Genomic DNA, 17,965 nt, shown 5'->3' on the forward strand with positions numbered 1-17,965 from the left:
CACAACCTCTCTAGACTCATCTGCTTTCAGGTCCTCTCTGTTCCGGTGGGCTTTGTGTTGTTTTATTCCTGCATGTCTTCACACAGACTGGCCTTTCCACCTAGAATTTTCTCCCTTCCCTTCCCTTCCTCCATCCCTGCCCCTCCCCCACAAGACCTCGTGTTAGCAAATTGCTATTTTTTTCTTCCAAATGCAACTCGACTCTCATTTCATCTATAAAGCCTTTCTTGGCTTGCCCCTTTGACCCTCTCTGCTTCCATCCAAACTTGGGGACATTACCAGTGTCTTTTTCAGCACCTGTAACCTACTAAATGCCTGATAAAGTTCAGGTGAGTAAATGAGTGTGCTCAACCATTCCTTCTCTACTGAAATGTCTTCATATTCCATCAATGTCTGCCTTCTCTTTGCCTTCTTGCCTTCTTTCCCAGTCACTTCCTGAGTGTCCCCATCAATCCCAGGTAGAATTTACTCCATGCCACACTCTTCAGACTGTCACTATATGCCAAATGATGGCGGATGGAAAATTACACCCTTTTAAGCCAGCAGCCCTTTGGGGAAAAAAGGGAAATTTGGGCTTCCCTGGTGGCGCAGTGGTTGAGAGTCCGCCTGCCGATGCAGGGGACGCGGATTCGTGCCCCGGTCCGGGAAGATCCCACATGCCGCGGAGCGGCTGGGCCCGTGAGCCATGGCCACTGAGCCTGTGCGACCGGTGCCTGTGCTCCGCAACAGGAGAGGCCACAGCAGGGAGAGGCCCGCGTACCGCGGGGAAAAAAAAAAAAAGGAAATTAAATAATCCCGTTGTGTGAAAGCTTTGGGTGGTTTCCCCTCACCCTTGATAGGAAATCTCAAAGCCTCCCCACAGCTGGACGTGTCCTATGTGCTCTAGCCTCTGCCTACCTCTGCAGCCCTTTTTCCCAGCAATTTGGCCACAAAAACTTCTCCATCCTCAAATGCACCAAGCTCCCTACTACAACATGGTCTTTGCCCATGTTGTTCCCTCTTATTGAAACCCTATCCCACCACCACACTCCCTTTACCTGGATTCCACTTATTCTTAAATGTGACTCAGGCTAGGGTAAACCACTTTGTAATGTGAGCTCATTGACACTACTGGACTAGTGCGTACCAGAACACCTCAGAGAACCTGGATCCTTGGCCCAGGAAAAAGCACTGTGACCTTTACCTATCATTCCATCTTTCTCCAAGTCTCAATTTCCCCACCTATTGAATGGAGATAGAATACTCATCAAACCGTCTACAGGGACTTCCCTGGTGGCACAGTCGTTAAGAATCCGCCTGCCAATGCAGGGGACACGGGTTCAAGCCCTGGTCTGGGAAGATCCCACGTGCCGCGGAGCAACTAAGCCCGTGCACCACAACTACTGAGCCTGCGCTCTAGAACCCGTGAGCCACAACTACTGAGCCTGCGTGCCACAACTACTGAAGCCCGCGTGCCTAGAGCCCATGCTCTGCAACAAGAGAAGCCACCACAGTGAGAAGCCCACACACCACAATGAAGAGTAGCCCCGCTCGCCGCAACTAGTGAAAGCCTGCGCGCAGCAACGAAGACCCAACGCAGCCAAAAATAATAAATAAAAAAATAAAAATTAAACAAGCCATCTAAAAAACAGTGGATTAAGATAACCAATATGAATGAAAGCACTTTATAAATAGGGCATCATACAATCTCAAAGGCTGAAAAAATTGCAAAATATCTTTTGGAAGATAATTTTTCACAGTATCAAGTCATAAAACTGTTTATCCTCATTGACCTAGGCATCCCACTCCCAGAATATATACTACAACAGGGGCTTCCACCCTTTTTCTGTCAGTCTACCCGGAATGTTTCCGTGGATGGCACAATCCTAGATTATAGACTGAAACCTGTTTGAGCTAGGATCTGGATTGTGTGCAATTCCCATTTCCTTGCCACTCGAGGAGACATATCCCAGTGAAGGCTGTTACTCTGGGAATCGTTTGGATTAAGTAATTGACCAAATGCAGCACATCACTTATTAATACATTGTTTGCAAGTTCTGCAACCCCTCAAGACACAGCAGCATCTTGGCATTCAAGTTGAGAACTGCCATTCTTTCAAAATACCTCAAAAGAATGAAAAAACGCACATGCATCTATGTTGGGCAATAATGATGGTAATAATATCAGCTCTTTCCTGTCCATTCCCTTATTGCCTCCTTATCAATAAAGGTCCTGTGAGGTAGACAGGAGGGATTTCTATGGATGGACCCCCTGCTTGGGGTCATATTACCTGAACCTATGAGGTTTTCAGGCTGTGATTCCTTGGGCATGTCACTTAAAATCTCTAGGTCTCCTTTTACTCAAATTACTTCCAGAGTTATTGAGTGGTTAAAATGGGGTACTGGACGTGATATGCTTTGAGATGTAAAACGCTGCACAAAGGTGGCATGTCTTAGTGTGCTGAGCTGGGACCAATAATAATATTTTAGGTCCGAAAAGTGGCCTTCCCTTTATCCACTCATGTTAAGCAACACCCTACGATTTCTAGTCAGTCTTCACAGTGGCACACCTAAGACAAGGATAAAACATGATCATAACAAGGCAAAATAAATATTTATTAGAAATCATAAAAGCATTTCTTCAATGGCACTAAGATGTTCTCACTGCATTTATGACTTCTTTCTTGAACACAGAGTTTCACACACACACAACACTAAAAACAAGATGTAAAAGGAATTTGCAAGGATCAGGCACATTCAATGAGAACAAGGTGAAAATTCTGTGTTTGGGACCAAGAGCACAGTAAAAACATATAAATCAATGCAGAGATCAAGTATGACTTACAGGCCCAGATGACGGCCCATCTACTGGGGCCCTACCCAGAGCAAAAGGACTTAGCTCACCAGGCCTTGTGGAAGGAAAAGAAGGTCAATAACCCTGGGCTCCAGGGCAGGCAGGAGCCCTCTACAAGCGTAATGACTTCACAGTACGGCCTTGAACTCCTTCTCCCACCCCGGCAAGGAGGAAAGTAAGCACCATTTTTCTTCCAAACAGATATATCACATAATTTCTAAAATAATGGATTCTTCCTGAGGCAGAGTTTAGTTAAAGGAAAATTTCCAGCCAAAACTGTTATCTGAGTGTGGGAGATTCCACCCCTGGAAAATGCCTTCCCCTTAAATTACTGAAATGTGAATCATTTAAGATGTCCTGATACACCTGTGGATTCAGTGTGGCGTGGTGTGTGGTTTTGTACACACCTGTATGCACACACTTCAATTTTAAACCCATCGTGGGGATCACAGGGACAGTGCAGACTGCCAGCATGAATCCTCTGAGCAAAAAGCTCTCGTCCCCTCACATACGTCAACCACAAAGGCAGACTCAAATTTACCGAATAACTGTGCTAAAAAAAAATTGTGCAGGGGGATATCTGCGGTCCAGAATCAGAACACTCCAGCTTCGACAGCTCTGATACGACCTCCTGCATGACTTTAAACAAGTCCACTTTCCTTTTGGAGCTTTAGTCTCCAGGTGTAAAATAAGAGAACTGGTCCTTTTAAGCCAATGCTCTTTGACTCATTGCTTTCCTTGGTAAACCTACCTAGGCTGAGACCACCTAGGCTGAAAACCTGTGGCGGATGCCACTGTCAGGAAGAAGATTCAGTATAGAAAATGGTCCTGCCAGCAAATTCCATCCAGATCCACAGACAGGTCTCCATACATGTAAGAAGGCAAAGATCCAGTTATTGATTTCTGTCTAACGTCCCAGCTTTCGTTCAAGTGGGAAATGGAGAACCATACGGCTTTATCCATTCATATCCAGATCAAAACATATCTGAATTCCCAGCTGCATGGTGTAGAGCATGGTGCCATCGATCCAAACGGCTGCCCTTCAAACCAGGACATCTGTTCAGGATGAACGCAAGCAGGTAATTCCAGACACAGGATGCTAATCTCCAGGCTAAAAGGACCTTCAAGTTCATTGGATTGTGATCTTTAACAATATCCTTAATAAATGCTCAACCAGCTTCTGCTTAAATATCTCCAATATCTGGAGCAGTTGCTGGACTGAATTGAACTAAAATTTTTTTCCGTGAAATTTCCAACTTTTGGCATTAGCTCTGCCCATCTGGAACACATCTGCTCCCCCTGCCTCTGGGACAATCTCCCCACATCTTCCCTTCTCTGGGGAACATGCCTAGCCCCTTCCTCCCCTGCTCACACTTGAGCTTGGCCTGACCACTACAACTTAGAGCACTGGTTGGCTCCCTGGGTCATCCGAGAGCACAGGGGCTGCTGCAGATCTTACGGCTCTAAGGCTACATCCTCCACTCATGGCATCTCTCCCTGACCCAGCCCATCAGGGCCAACTTTCTACCCACCCAGGTAAGCTGGTGCACAGAGCAGCCCAGAGCGGAGAAGAAGGCCGAGAGTGGACTGCTTGGCCTGTACTCCTTAGTTTGCCTCAAGTCAGATTAACTAGCCAATAGCCAAGTTATCTAAAAGCCGAATGGTTTTTGTGCCACTTAAAATTAAAATTCATGGTTAATAGCGTTATAATTCCACCTCAAAAATTCCCACATGAATCTATTACCAGATAACTGAGGCAGAGTGGATTTTATAGTTCTTTAGGCTCCAGTAACCTGGGACATTTCTACTATCTCCACTTCACCTCTGCCCCCAAAGTGACTCTGTGTGATTTCAGTGGGGAGAAAAATCAGAGGATGAGAATCTAAAAATAAGCCTCACATCTTGGCGAGCACTCCTTCCTCAAATGCCTCCTCCTCCACTTCAGACTTCACAGTTAACAAAAATATTTAATACCAGAGCATTTCAGGTATTGTGTTAAATTCCTCCAGTGAGAAATACTGATGTATACAAGTAACCTCTGAGATTCAAGACCATGTAAATAGAGCAGCTGCTACTTCCGTTTCAGTCGAAGCCATGATCCCAACGTAGAGGCATGCGCTGTTGCAGGGCTGGGACAAGGAAAACAGCCAAGATCCTTCACCCAGATGGTAGTCCCTGCCTGGCGTGTCTCTCGTGGAATTTTATGTGCATAAAGAAAAGCTTTTGTCCTTGCTCTGGCCACCCCGAGGCCAAGTATATAATACTTACCTCCAGCCCCAAATCCTAAAATCTATTTCTCAGCTTTGAAATCACATGCTTCATTTGAAGTAATTTTCATTTAAAACTGCAAAAGCCTTTCTCTATGGAAAAGAAAAACCCTGTGTTAATTATGCTACTCGAAACGTCTCAGTCGGAGACAGTTGGAGCCTTGAGTACAAAGGCCACTCATTCCAAGGGTGTTTTCCTTCTCCCCGAAGGCTCCAGAAGCTCATTCTCCTCCAGTCCCAGGACACCCGGCTTAGCTCAGTCCCCTGCACATTCTGGGACGCATCAAGCGTCCCTTAAGTTCAGGAGACCCAGTTACAATAAGGGAAATGGTAGAATGCGCAGGCTGGGGCTGGGGACCTTGGCAGAAGACTCCTCTCCCTGCTCCTTGGGCCCCCGCCCCTGCCCTGCCACCCTCTCTCCCAGACAAATCGACCTGCAGTTGGTGAACGCAGAGACTTCACCTGGGATTCAGGGACTCCTGGGACTCCCAGGCTCAGGACTGCTGGCCGTGGGTTTATACAAACTCTCTGCCGAATAACAAAGTCCAGGGTGTTCCCCACTCAAACTGACAACTGCCCCTCGGTTCAGCCACCCGTCCAGCATGAGGGTGCTTTCCTCGTCTCTGCCAGGCTCCATTACTCTGCAAAGCCCGCAGCACCAAGTCCAGGACCCAGCCTCCAGCCTCAGACGGCCCACATGCACACGAGCTCTGGGTTCTGCTTCTACACGGAGGTTTCCGGAACTTCATCTATGTCGTCAAATGCATTGAGGGTAGTTTTGCTGTTGTTCCTGGAAGAATCTTGGATTTTGTTGAAATCTGCTTAAAAAAACCAAAAAACACTATTTTACAGAAACAGCATTCTGCAAGTTGTACCTCCAGGTCTCAGTCCACCACCTGCCTTAGAAGTTATTCCAACTCAGGTTAGAAAACGGTAGAGCTGGAAGGAATTAATTCAACCCTCCCATTTTACAGATGGGGAAAATCACGGCCCTCCGACTTGGTGTGCCTGGGGTCACGCGGTCAGAACGGAGTGGGTGTCACGCTTCCTGACAGCAGCGGTACCTGACCGTCTCCCGGGCCCCGGATCTTCGTTGAGGAAAGAGACGTGAGTTTTCCATTCAGTCCACTTCACCTCGTTGATCCTGCGGGTGTGATAATCATTCTCACTACTCCCCAAGTGCACCTCATCAAATGCAAACAAGTAGCACAGCGTTTGGGGAGTCCTCCACAGGGATCAAGGGCATTCCTGCCCCATGTGGTCACATCAGTGTTGTTAAGGCTTGAAACCTGCCCGAATCTCCATTTTCCCAGGCCTCCAGGATCAGTCTCCTCCCAGGGTGTGGGACCCAGAAGCTCAGAGAGGTGTAAAGGGGACATCTTCAGCCAGCAGGGGCTGTGCCTGACTCGGGGAGGCAGCCCACAGAGAAGGAGGGAAGGAAGGAGAGTGGGCAGGCTCGGGCTGAGAAGATGTGAGGGCGTGAAGTCCAGCTAGGGTTAAGGTTGCACTAAGAGAAGATGGTTAGGGGACTTGCCCAGCAGTCCAATGGTGAAGACTCCTCCTCCCAATGCAGGGGTTTGATCCCTGGTTGGAGAACTAAGGTCCCACATGCTGCGGGGTGTGGCCCCAAATTTTGTTATAAAAAGAGAAGAAGGTCAGGGTTCAGAACCCAAAAGAGTGGGCAGTGTCTAAGGTACTGGATTGTAACTGGAGAAGACAGTTTGGCTGAAGTTCACATTCACAGAACATCTCTAGAGTGAGGGTGTCAAAATTAGACATATTTGTTAGGGTAACTATTATAGTTGAATTGATGGCTCCTGGGGCAGAGCGGGGCGGAGGGGGGTTTCAGTCATAGAACTAGGTCAAGGTTCAATTATACTCCAAGAAGGTAGTCTGCAGGGTCAGGCAGCCAGACAGGGGGTCGGAAGAGATAGACCCATCAGAAAAGAGGGTCAGGGCACGTGCAAGTACTTTTTTAAAAATCAAAAAGCTTGACATCTGTCAAAAGTAGCTGTCTCACTTTCCGTTTGCCTGTGACAGAATGTGCCTCTCAGAAGGACAAATAGTGCCAGGCTGGCAAATCTCTTCTAAGGCAGACACTGGGCAGGGGGAGGCACCTCCAAAAGGGCAGAGTCTCCTTCTCCCTTCTGAGGCTTAGAAAGTCTATCCCTGGGCCAGCGACCCCGAGAGAGCAAATTCCATCTTCTGAGGAGGCAGAACAGACCGTGGTCTGGCAAGCAAATGGCAGCATCATTTCACTAACATTCCCCAACTCATCTCTCTTCACCCACCCAGAAAGCATCACCAAAGGGCCCTTCTCCGTTTGTTACCGCAAACACAGTCGGAAATCTTGCTCTGCCACTTTACACAGCTCTCCCATCTGGAATCTGCTCTTCAGCCATTCTGGTAACATTTTCTCGAACTCCAAGATCGTCCTGGCTCTCTGGGGACATAAACGAGCCTAAGTGCATCTCTCAGGAGCCAGCCCAGGAGCACGGCTCCGTGTGAGCGTTGGATGCGCCCACACGCCTGCACACACACACATATACACACGTGCACACACACCGAACAGCCCACTCCACCTGCATGGAAGGCTTCATGCATAGATCCTGAGGACCTGGCTAACCTACAGAATTCAAAAACGAACACCCAGTAAGTTTGGGGAAGGTGTTCAAATTGTTTTAAACATCACATAAACAATGTTTCTGGAAGTCCAGAGCTGCCTAACTGAAAATGTTAGGATCCTGGGATCCCACCAGGGAGTTTCCAGGAGGACACCATGTGGTCCTAGCCCCATGTCAGGCTTAGAGTCCCCTCAGCAATTTTCCCGGCAATAATTTGTCCCATCTCTCCTGAATACTAGCAACAATGCAATTAAGAAGGCCCTGATCATTAGTAACTTCCTTGTGTCAAATCAAAGCTTTTTTCCCTGTTGTTGCCCCATATACCTCATTTCTGCCTCTTGGATCACAGAAGGAAGCTGCTCTCCCTTTCACAAGTAGCTCTGCACATATCTGAAGGAACTGTCACGCTCTTCTTACACCATTTATGTAGGAAGTGTAACATGCCTGGTCACTACCTCTGGATCATCCTGTGGGTTAGTATCCTCCGTGTGTAAGGCCCATAGCATGTGAGGAGTACTGGAGGAGAGCAGAACTGTCACCTTCATTGTCTTATACCTAAGGACGTTGTCCTATACCTACTCCTGGCAACCTAAGGCCACACTTCAACATCCACATATCACACCATTGACTCTTCAACATCCACTCTTCAACCTAAGGCCACGCTTCAACATCCACATAACACACCATTGACTCTTCAACATCCACTCTTCAACCTAAGGCCACGCTTCAACATCCACATATCACACCATTGACTCTGAGCACAGCACACCCATAAGCCTGAGCTCCTCTCACACGTGCTGTTGTCCAGCCACACTCCCTAGACCTTATACCCCAGAAACCTAGCTTCCTCAAACCTGGCCAAGCACAGGGAGCTTATGCAGATTTCCAGGCCCCACCCCAGATCCACTGGTGCCATGTGCTGAACTGAGTCCCCATGAGGGCTCCCATAGAAAGACTCTGCCAAGGTCACCTGTAGGCGCCAGATGCGCTCACTCTCCTTGGAGATGTTCTCCACAGTCTCCCCCATCAGGGCAATGAGCATGTTGAGGAGGAGGACGAAGGTGAGGGTGACATAGGTGATGAGCAGGATCAGGGAGAGGATGGGGTACTTGGAGTTCTGCTGGATCTTCAGGTCACCCAGGCCTATGGTGAGCTTGAAGAGTTCCAGCACCGTGTCGCTGAAGCTGCCATAGGAGGTGCAGTCCTCATTGTCTTTGGAACACTTCCCGATCAGCGAGGCCAGGGCTGGGAAGACATAACAGGGTGTTCTCTGCAGCCTCTCTGTCTGGTTAATTACCCAATAAACCCGTGCATGCCTGCATGTACACCGATGCCCACACACACAGACTGCAGGCCTGCTGCCTCCTTCTCTCCAGCTATTTAAATTACATCTCCAGCCTCAGCTCCTCCGGAAGCTTCATCAGGCTGGTGCTCTGCCTTGACAGAAAGGGCAGAAAGCCCTTTCTGCCTAACAAGGCCCAAACTCTTCTCTCTACCCCACCATTCAGCCCTTGATCTATCACGGGCTTGCACAGTCGATGATTACAATCTATAATCTGTCTGTCTCTGGCTCCTCAACCAGGCTTTGAGCTCCCAACTTCCTGCAGCTTGGGTTGTATCCCCCAAGACTGGGAAGTCCTGAGTCTCTTCCTAATGCTCTGTGGCAAGACCTCTGGTCAAGGCCTGGGACTCTTTCTTCTCTTCTCCCCAACGCACTACAGCAGTGGCTCTTTACTGAATGAATGGACGGATGGATGAATGAATGAATGATCAAATTAATCAGGCAGGAAATGGATGGATGAATAAACAAACAAGTGAAGGAGCAAATAAATAAGCAAACTGACCCAGAAAAGGTACCAGACAGATGGGAACAGCTGCCTAACTTCAAATGCCAGTGATAACTAGGGGAAGAAAAACTGGCTTGGGAAAATAAAATGATATCGCTTTATGCAGAGGTTAGAAATAAAATCAGGTTATGCTGTTCCCTCTGTTGTAAATGGAGAGGTGTTTTTTTTTTTTTTATCGGAGTACAGTTGCTTTACAATATTGTGTTAGTTTCTACTGTACAGCAAAGTGAATCAGCTATGTGTATACACACATCCCCTCTTTTCTGGATTTCCTTGTCATTTAAGTCACCACAGAGCACTGAGTAGAGTTCCCTGTGCTATACAGTAGGTTCTCATTAGTTATTTATTTTATACATAGTCTCAATAATGTATGTATGTCAATCCCAATCTCCCAATTCATCCCACCCCCCCTTTCCCCCTTGGTATACATACAGTTGTTCTCTACATCTGTGTCTCTATTTCTGCTTTGTAAATAAGATCATCTATACCAATTTCTTTAGATTCCACATATATGCGTTAATAAACGATATTTGTTTTTCTCTTTCTGACTTACTCCACTCTGTATGACAGTCTCTAGGTGTACATGGAGAGGTTTTCAAGAGGGGTTTCCCATCCCTGGTCCCAGCAGACCAGAGGCTCTCACAGATATATCTGCAGCAAACTATGACAGTAATGTGATGTGGAGGGCCAAAGGAGGTTATCTCAATGCATTACTCTACTCCTATTTTTCAAAGACCATCAATCAAATTTCTGCAGACTTTAGCTTCTCCATCTGTAAAATGGGGCCGAAAACCTGCCAAGCCTATCTGAGGCTGTGAGAGCCGCATGGGATGATGGACGTAAAGGTGGGAGGCATACCACACAGGGTGGTTGGATAAAAGCCACCAGTTCAAACCCTGGAGTCTCTAAGCCTCAGTGCCTTTATGGCCGGGGATGATGATGACTCCCCCTTGGTCAAGATGTCACGAGAAGTAAAGAGATAATCGTTGGGAAATGCTAACCACGGAAAGTGTTCCACCGGTGGCCGATATAATAGTTGCTAAGGCTCCTGTGTGCTTTGTCATGCTGACATCTGTGTAAAGTGTTTTACAAATGAGGGAGTTACTATTATTTATAAATCAATTACCTACTCCAAATCCAAATAAGAACACGATATATACAAACAAGAACTTCAGAACATCATGTAAAATGACCTACAAAGAAAGAAACGCAATTCAAGGGTAAGGTTTGAGCACAGATTCATTATACATTGATTTCCTGACTGCTTCCCACCCTCTCCTGGGTTCGCACTCTAACCATGCCCTCACTCCGGCCACTCTTCTGCGACCCTCACCAGGTCCTCCTGATGCTGTCTGCACAGCTCAGCGCTGGGCCCACCTCCTCCAGAAAGACTTCTCTCCTGTTCCTGCTCTCCACCCTCCTCCCTCCTAGAACACAGTCTGTTTCTGTCCCTGCTGATTCAGGCTGCACATGAGCACCTTTCCTCATAGAAACTCACATCTGGAATCCTCACACTTCCTGGGGGATGCAGTGTGCTGGGCCGAGCTCGCACCAGCTCACAAGAGCTGATGGTCTCACTTTCATGAATTTTCTGAGCTCGTTAAACACAGCCATGACTAAGAATTAAATTGTGTAAACTTATAACTAAATAAATTGCGTTAGAAACAAAGATAATAAATGTTCAAAACGCATCACTTCCGAGTGACTTTACTACATTTTATAATTATCTAGGCTTTTAAGCCTATTTATTTCTCATAACCATATGGTGGAAACACTATATAATGGTGCATTACTGTGCATCCCTTCCCAATTCTGTATTCAGTGACATCGCATTGGTAGCTGGAAGTCAGCCATGGTGGGAATATTTACACCATGGAAATTGGTAAAAGCTACAAATCAGAGATTGTTGATCATCTAGATCTAGACTTAAGACAACGATGGACAAAATGTTAAGGCAGATTAAACTTTAAAAATGTGTCCTATCTGTAGCTGTTAATAGTGGGAATAGCACAAAAACGTTGATGAAATATTCTTCTAGTATTTGAAAACTATTATCCAATTCAGCAGATAAATGGCTCAGCATCACTGACAAACAAATGCAGTTTCAACACAAGTCTTCATTGTTTCCCTTTCATCTTACTCCTTAAAGCAGAGGAAAATACCAGCATTTATGCTGGCAAAACACTCACTTGTCAATTGCAACCATAGGTTGGCAAACAGATATGAGTTCAACCAAAATCAACAAACTATTCGGTGAGACTCAACTAGCCATGTGGAATTTACAACAAAAGGCACTGTATATTTTATTATTGTTTGTAACTTGTGTGCTGCACATCCTTTATATGGTAAACATATATAATAAACATATCTACGTGTATATATATAACATATTATATATACATATTTTCCCTCCTAGAGAGCCTGACCAAAGGCAAAGGGAGACCACAGTATTTGGGAGAAAGAGCAGTGGCCTGTCTCTTGGGCAAGTCTCTTTTCCTCTCCACACCTCAATTTCCCCATCTGAAAAATGGGCCTTCTCGGAAGGCCCTCCCTGCCCATCTCTGACGCTCGGCAGCCCCAACACACCTTCTGGATCATGACGCTGTACATGCCCATGGACTGGAATCCCCGCGTGTAGTAGAGCATGTTCGCCCAGCCCAGGGCCATGGCCAGCACGAGGCAGGTGAGGTACTCTTTGCAGGCAAACAAGTACAAGAGGACAGACAGTATCACAAGCAGAGCTTGGACAAAACTGTTCAGGAGACACAGGAGACAAGGGCCTTACTTACTTCTTGGCATCAGGGCAGAGATGTCCAAATCCTCCAACCTCCCTTAAATCCTGAATAGTTACCCTGGTGGCTGGCGCTGAAGAGACAGATAAGGCTGCCCCAGATCTGCTGGACCACGTCTAAAATCCAGCCTTGCAGACTGCATTGCTAGATGCAAGTCAGTGCTGGTTGCAGTTGACAAGGACTTTTTAAAGATACAGATCCCCAGGGCCCAGGAGATTCTGGTTCAGAAGGCCCAGGGTGCTGCCCAGGAGGCTGTATGTTTTTTAAATCACCCATGTGATTTCTGACCCCCACATGGGTTGGGGTACACTGGGGTAGACTGAGGATGTGGTGAATGATTGCATTTTTAAGCAAAATGACAAAAGCTGATATCTATACTCAAAAGTCAATCACAACAAAAGTCCCCCATAACCTATTTTGAGAAATCCTTGAAAAAACTACAATACATGCTATATAATAGGTTTGCTAAAAGGAGATTGTGCAACAATGCGAATGTACTTAAGAGTACTGAACTGTACACTTAAAATGGTTAAGATGTTTTAACTTTTGTGTTACGTGTATTATACCACAATTTGAAATGTTTAAAGTACAATAAGTACCAAACATGCAAGATCAAAATCTACTCCTAAACAGTGTGTAACACCATCAATTATGCAGACATCTGGATAGAAACCCTCTCTTGCTTATAACATCAGGTAGTCTCCACGATTACAAAATATCTAACTAGTTAAAGTTAGGACGCAGGCAACTTTGATTTCCTTGTGCAGTGAAAAACAAACGTTTGGGTGAGCAGGGCATTTGGGACTGAAGTGAGGAAGCATGTTTACACGTTCCTCTACACTAAGAAAACAACGAAGAAGCAGAAGAACAGGACATGGCACTGGTGCCTTCCGTCTGTGCCAAAGCCAGTGGCTGTACAAATGGATTTTTCTCTGGAATCGTCACAATTTCTCCAAGGTGACAGACTCATATGTGACTTGCACCCTGGGCAGTGCTGCACCTGGCTTATTCATTCACTGCAGTATCAGGGGGCCCCACGTGCCCAAAGAGATGAAGAACTTAGCTCATGCTTCTGGAAGGCAGGTACATACTTAATAGGTATTTGGAAACATCAGACCAAGATTCAAGGTCTTATAGACCCAGCCTCCCAAATGCTCAGAATAGGGCCTTTGGTGGGGTCTACAGAGCCATGGAGCCTAACATTCTTCATCTCAAGCTGCAGATCCTTTTCCATTATTTATTTAGAGACAGGGGTTACGTAATCCTCTGCACATGACAGGGGTTACATAATCCTCCTTTCATTTAGAGACAGGGATTACGTAATCCTCGGCACAAGCCCTCATTCAGAGAGGCCGCTGAGCTGGGCTTTCTGGCTAGAGCCTACAGTAGTCAACCCTGCACAAGCTGGGGATGAGGCTGACTGGGAAACTGGGCTGGCTTGAGCTTCACGACTGAAGCTCCGCCTGACTCGACGTGACTCACTTCCCTGCTCTGAGCCTCGGTTTTGTTTTGTTTTTTTGCGGTACGCGGTCCTCTCACTGTTGTGGCCTCTCCTGTTGCGGAGCACAGGCTCCGGACGCACAGGCTCAGCGGCCATGGCTCACGGGCCCAGCCGCTCCGCGGCACGTGGGATCCTCCCGGACCGGGGCACGAACCCGTGTCCCCTGCATCGGCAGGCGGACTCCCAACCACTGCGCCACCAGGGAAGCCCTGAGCCTCGGTTTTCATGCCTAAAGATGAGACTCAATGATTTCTCAAGTACCTTCCAGCCCTGACCTGCCAGGGTCCAAAACGACAGCCAGGAGGAACTGGCCGGGAGTGTCCCTTCATAAAAAATAAACATGCCTTCTCTGTGCTGGCTGCCGCCCAGGGCTCTGGCAGGGTGCAGGCAGCTATCCCTGCAACCGGATGGTGGGCACTGTCCTAGTGTTTTCTGGTCCTCTCCATGGGCATCTATGGGCCTCTCTTACCAGAAAGGAGAGAGGAGGTCCCTGGCCATGTGACTTGGCGAAATGACAGGGACAGGTGACACAGTAGGGTGGCTATTGCAGAGGGACACAGCAGCCATCATACAGGACTTCAGCCTTGCCTGTGAGGTGGTGACCAGGGGACAGACCTACTTACAAGACAAAGTGAAACCAGGCATCCGAGAGGATGGACTGCATATCTGAGGGTCTCAGCAGGAAGATCGCGATGCCCTGAGGCCAGAAAGGAAAGAAAAGCTGCCCCCTCTTCATGCCCCTCGCTGGAGGATTTGGGGAAGGGGGGCGTTTCCCCAGGACTGAGACTCAGGAACAGGGAAGTACGTGAAGGCCCAGCCAGAGCCCAGGTGAGGGATGTGGAAGGGGACTTGTGCCTGGGGGACAGAGGCAACCCCAGGGTAAGAGGGCATGCTCCCCCTGATCTTCTCACATCTCTTACTCTCACCCCCATAATCACCCCAGAACCTACAAAGCAGCAGAACCATACAGTTACCTGCCATTCCCCAAATATGGCCTAGCTTTCCAGCCTCTGAGCCTTTGTTCATGCTGTTCCCCACACCTGTCCTGTAATACCTTCTCCCCAGTGTCCTCATGCCAACCCTCCCCTACCAGAGTAAGTGCCATCTCTGCCTTCAAGCCTTCCTGCCCACCCCCCCCGCCCGCCGCCAATAAAAGTCATCTCTCTTCTTCTGAGCACGGGTCTGAGCCCAACATCAGGTCTTTTCACAGTCTATGTTAAAGTCTAGCTATTTGTGTCCATCTGAAATCCCTACCAGACTATGAACTCAAAGAGGGCAGATTCCCTCCATCCCTATCATCTCCTCCAGAGCCCCACATTGAAGGTGTTCAGAATATACCTGCTGATTCATTGGTTGGATGGATGAATGGGTAGATCGACTGACAAACAGATGGAAAGATGGTTGGATGAAGGATGGAAGGACAGTGGGTAAGGATGAGTGGGTGTTTAAATGGATGAATGAGTGGCTGGGTTGATGAGAGAGGGCAGGTGATTGGATGGGTGGATGGAGGGGCAGGGAAGATGGGACACTGAGTGGCTGGGAGTGTAGATAACTGGCAGATAGATGGGCAGATGGATGGAGGAATGGATAGATAAAGTAGGTAGGATAAGCTTGCTTGTTTATGTAAATCTAAAGGTTAAAAAGGAAATGCCTCCCCAGAGTCTCCCAGCAGTAGTAGCAGGGCTTGCTGTCACCCTGCCTGCCTCACAGGGCAGTCCAGGAGGGCTTGGTGACCTACTCACCTCTTTCACAGAAATGCACATGGCCCAGATGAGCACAAACATCCTTCCTAAGAGCTGCAGCCACCCCATCTTGTTTGCTAAGGGGTGTTTCAGGGCCTGGGGAGGAAGGGAGAGGAATGGATGGGTGCAGGATGGGGAGTGAGGAAGGTAGGGGTAGCGCCACCTCCGGGGCGACCACGCACATACACATGCCCAACCCTCAAGCTGGGCCAGAGGCCAGCACAAAGCCGCATCTCTGTACAGGGCCAAAAGGAACTGCAGCCCCCAGCCCCTGCCTCCCCCGCCCAGAGTGGAAACCCAGAATTGTGCGGTGAGAAGCACGATCCAATCCACGCTAACAACCCTCTCACACCTCTTGGCATTTATCTGTTCCTTCTGTATCCAGACACTCACAGGGCCTCATAACACACTTAAAGCCAAGGCTCCGTGCCTCGTGTAATGGATGGGGAACCGAGACCCAGAGTGCTGGGAATGCTTCTCCAAGTGACTTCCACCTCCTCCCATTTTCTCCCATGGCCCTCACAGCAGAAACACCCAACCAGCTCCAGATTTAGACATGGAGCCTGGGCAGGGCCTGGGGCTCCTAATTCTGCAGCAGGGGTCAGCCTGGGGCTGAGCACCTGGGGTTGAGCTCAACCAGGCGCTGGCGACGTATTCAGTGTCCAAGACACTGTTGAAGCATGAAAACTGGGGGACCCCATGCACAACTCTTGACCTCTCTGGGCCTCAGTTTCTCCATAGGCACATGGGGCGGCTCCAGGGTCCAGCAGTGCTGACCAACGCATCCCCCACTTCAAGGGGCCCACTTACCTCCTCCCCCCGGGTGTGGTAGTAAGAGATGATGGTCAGGGTGATGTTGTAGAAGAAGTAGGAGCAGAAGGACAGGAAGAACATGTACTTGGCAAACTTCTTCCACTTCATATGCAGCAGCGTGTGTAGGGGCTCCAGGGTCAGCATCTCATGCCGGTTCTGGGGGTAGAACGGCACAAGTCACCATGGAGATGAGACAGAGGAAGGGACCATTTTCGGAAGGCCCTCATTTCAAAGGAAGCTCTGAGTCAGCACTGCCCCTGGCAGAAGGAGGCAATGAACTGGTTTGGCTGGAAATGTTGGGAGAGGTAATTTCTAGCTCCTGAGGTTCCATTCCAGCGCACCCAGACAGCAACCAAAAGACACAGAGCTTGGTGCTTTTGCCAAGGGGATCTGAGGCACGGTGGGGAGGGAGGGCTAGAAGGGAGGCCAGGGCCACGACTGGTGTCTGGCCCCTACTGGGCCCTCCTTCACTGTGTGACCCTAGGAAAACCCCTGACCCTCTCTGGGCCTCAGCCGCCTCATCAGTAAAACTGATCTCAATCCCTGCCCTACCAGTCAGGCTGCTGTGAGGGCCAGGGAGATCCCGGGCAAGGCAGGCTCTGGGAAGCACAACTCTTGGTAAAATGTGAAAGATGTGTTGCCTCACTTTCCTCCAAGAGCCAGAAACTTCCCGCTGCTGATCTTCTCTTTCCTCCTTCAGCCTCACTGACTTCCCAGCTATGCCTCCTCCAGAAAGGCCTCCCTGATTGCTCAAGCTGTGTACTCCCTGACCCTTATTTAGGGCCAGGTTTGGGGGAAGAGGGGATTCTAAGCCTGACCATGTGGAACCAATAGAAGGAGTTGGGGGGAAACAAGATGGAGAAGGTCTACACCCCCCCAACCCTGCCCAGGATTATGGGGCCAGGAGACCCCCACCACAAGGTCAGCTGGGAACAGGTGGCCCCAGCACCCACCCCAGGCCCCGCCCACTAAGGCTAAGGAATGGGGGCTGCAGACACGTCTGGCTAGTAGCAAGGGGTCTTCCCAGGGCCTCCCTGGCCTGGGGCCCAGCCTGCTACCCTCTGACCTTCCCCAGCCCACCCGGGAGACCCACATCGATGTTGGTGTTGTAGACGATGATTTTCAGCACCGAGTTGTCGGTCATGGTGTCCACGTTGGTGAGGTCGTAGAGCGAGGACGACACTGGCCCGTAGGCCCAGTCGGTGAACTTCCTGGACAGGCTCCGGAGCCGCTTCTCCTTGATCTCACGGCTGAGGATGTACTTCAGGATCTGGGGACAGGAAGAGTCACAACCATCAGCCACTGGACAGGGTTTGGGGCGAAGACCACTGGGCCTGCCCCAGGCAGACAGGGCCTGGGAAGAGGCTCCCACCAGGGATGGATTGAGTCAGGCCGAGTGCCTGTCACTGTGACCCCCGGCCCCCGCTTTATCTGTGGGATGGGCACAGAGCTCGCTGACCTGCCCGTCACACCAGGCATTGTGAATAACAGAGACAAGAGGCGTGAAGGCCTTTTGCACGCTTAAGAGGGCTGCATGATCAGCTCAC

At 48.9% G+C, this 17,965-nt stretch overlaps 1 protein-coding gene across 3 annotated transcripts in view; it reads right to left on the minus strand.

The window, feature by feature from the left end:
* Window positions 1–1,505: 1,505 nt before the first annotated feature.
* The window catches only part of TRPV3 (transient receptor potential cation channel subfamily V member 3), a 30,761-nt gene continuing 14,301 nt past the window's right edge, over window positions 1,506–17,965 (minus strand). For 2 of the 3 annotated variants that reach the window (XM_059998697.1, XM_059998701.1), the window contains 10 exons: window positions 17,512–17,688; window positions 16,416–16,574; window positions 15,606–15,701; window positions 14,487–14,560; window positions 12,157–12,322; window positions 10,697–10,763; window positions 8,694–8,968; window positions 7,430–7,542; window positions 6,164–6,243; window positions 1,506–5,917 (listed from right to left, as the gene is read on the minus strand). In XM_059998697.1, the coding sequence (XP_059854680.1) occupies window positions 5,823–5,917; window positions 6,164–6,243; window positions 7,430–7,542; window positions 8,694–8,968; window positions 10,697–10,763; window positions 12,157–12,322; window positions 14,487–14,560; window positions 15,606–15,701; window positions 16,416–16,574; window positions 17,512–17,688 (1,302 nt within the window). In that variant the 3' untranslated portion in view covers window positions 1,506–5,822. Of the gene's footprint in view, window positions 6,244–7,429; window positions 7,543–8,693; window positions 8,969–10,696; window positions 10,764–12,156; window positions 12,323–14,486; window positions 14,561–15,605; window positions 15,702–16,415; window positions 16,575–17,511; window positions 17,689–17,965 lie in introns of all 3 variants that reach the window. The other variant, XM_059998698.1, reaches the window with a different exon arrangement.

The sequence above is a fragment of the Delphinus delphis genome, chromosome 19 (assembly GCF_949987515.2).
Source record: "Delphinus delphis chromosome 19, mDelDel1.2, whole genome shotgun sequence".
NCBI classification, from domain to species: Eukaryota; Metazoa; Chordata; class Mammalia; order Artiodactyla; family Delphinidae; genus Delphinus; species Delphinus delphis.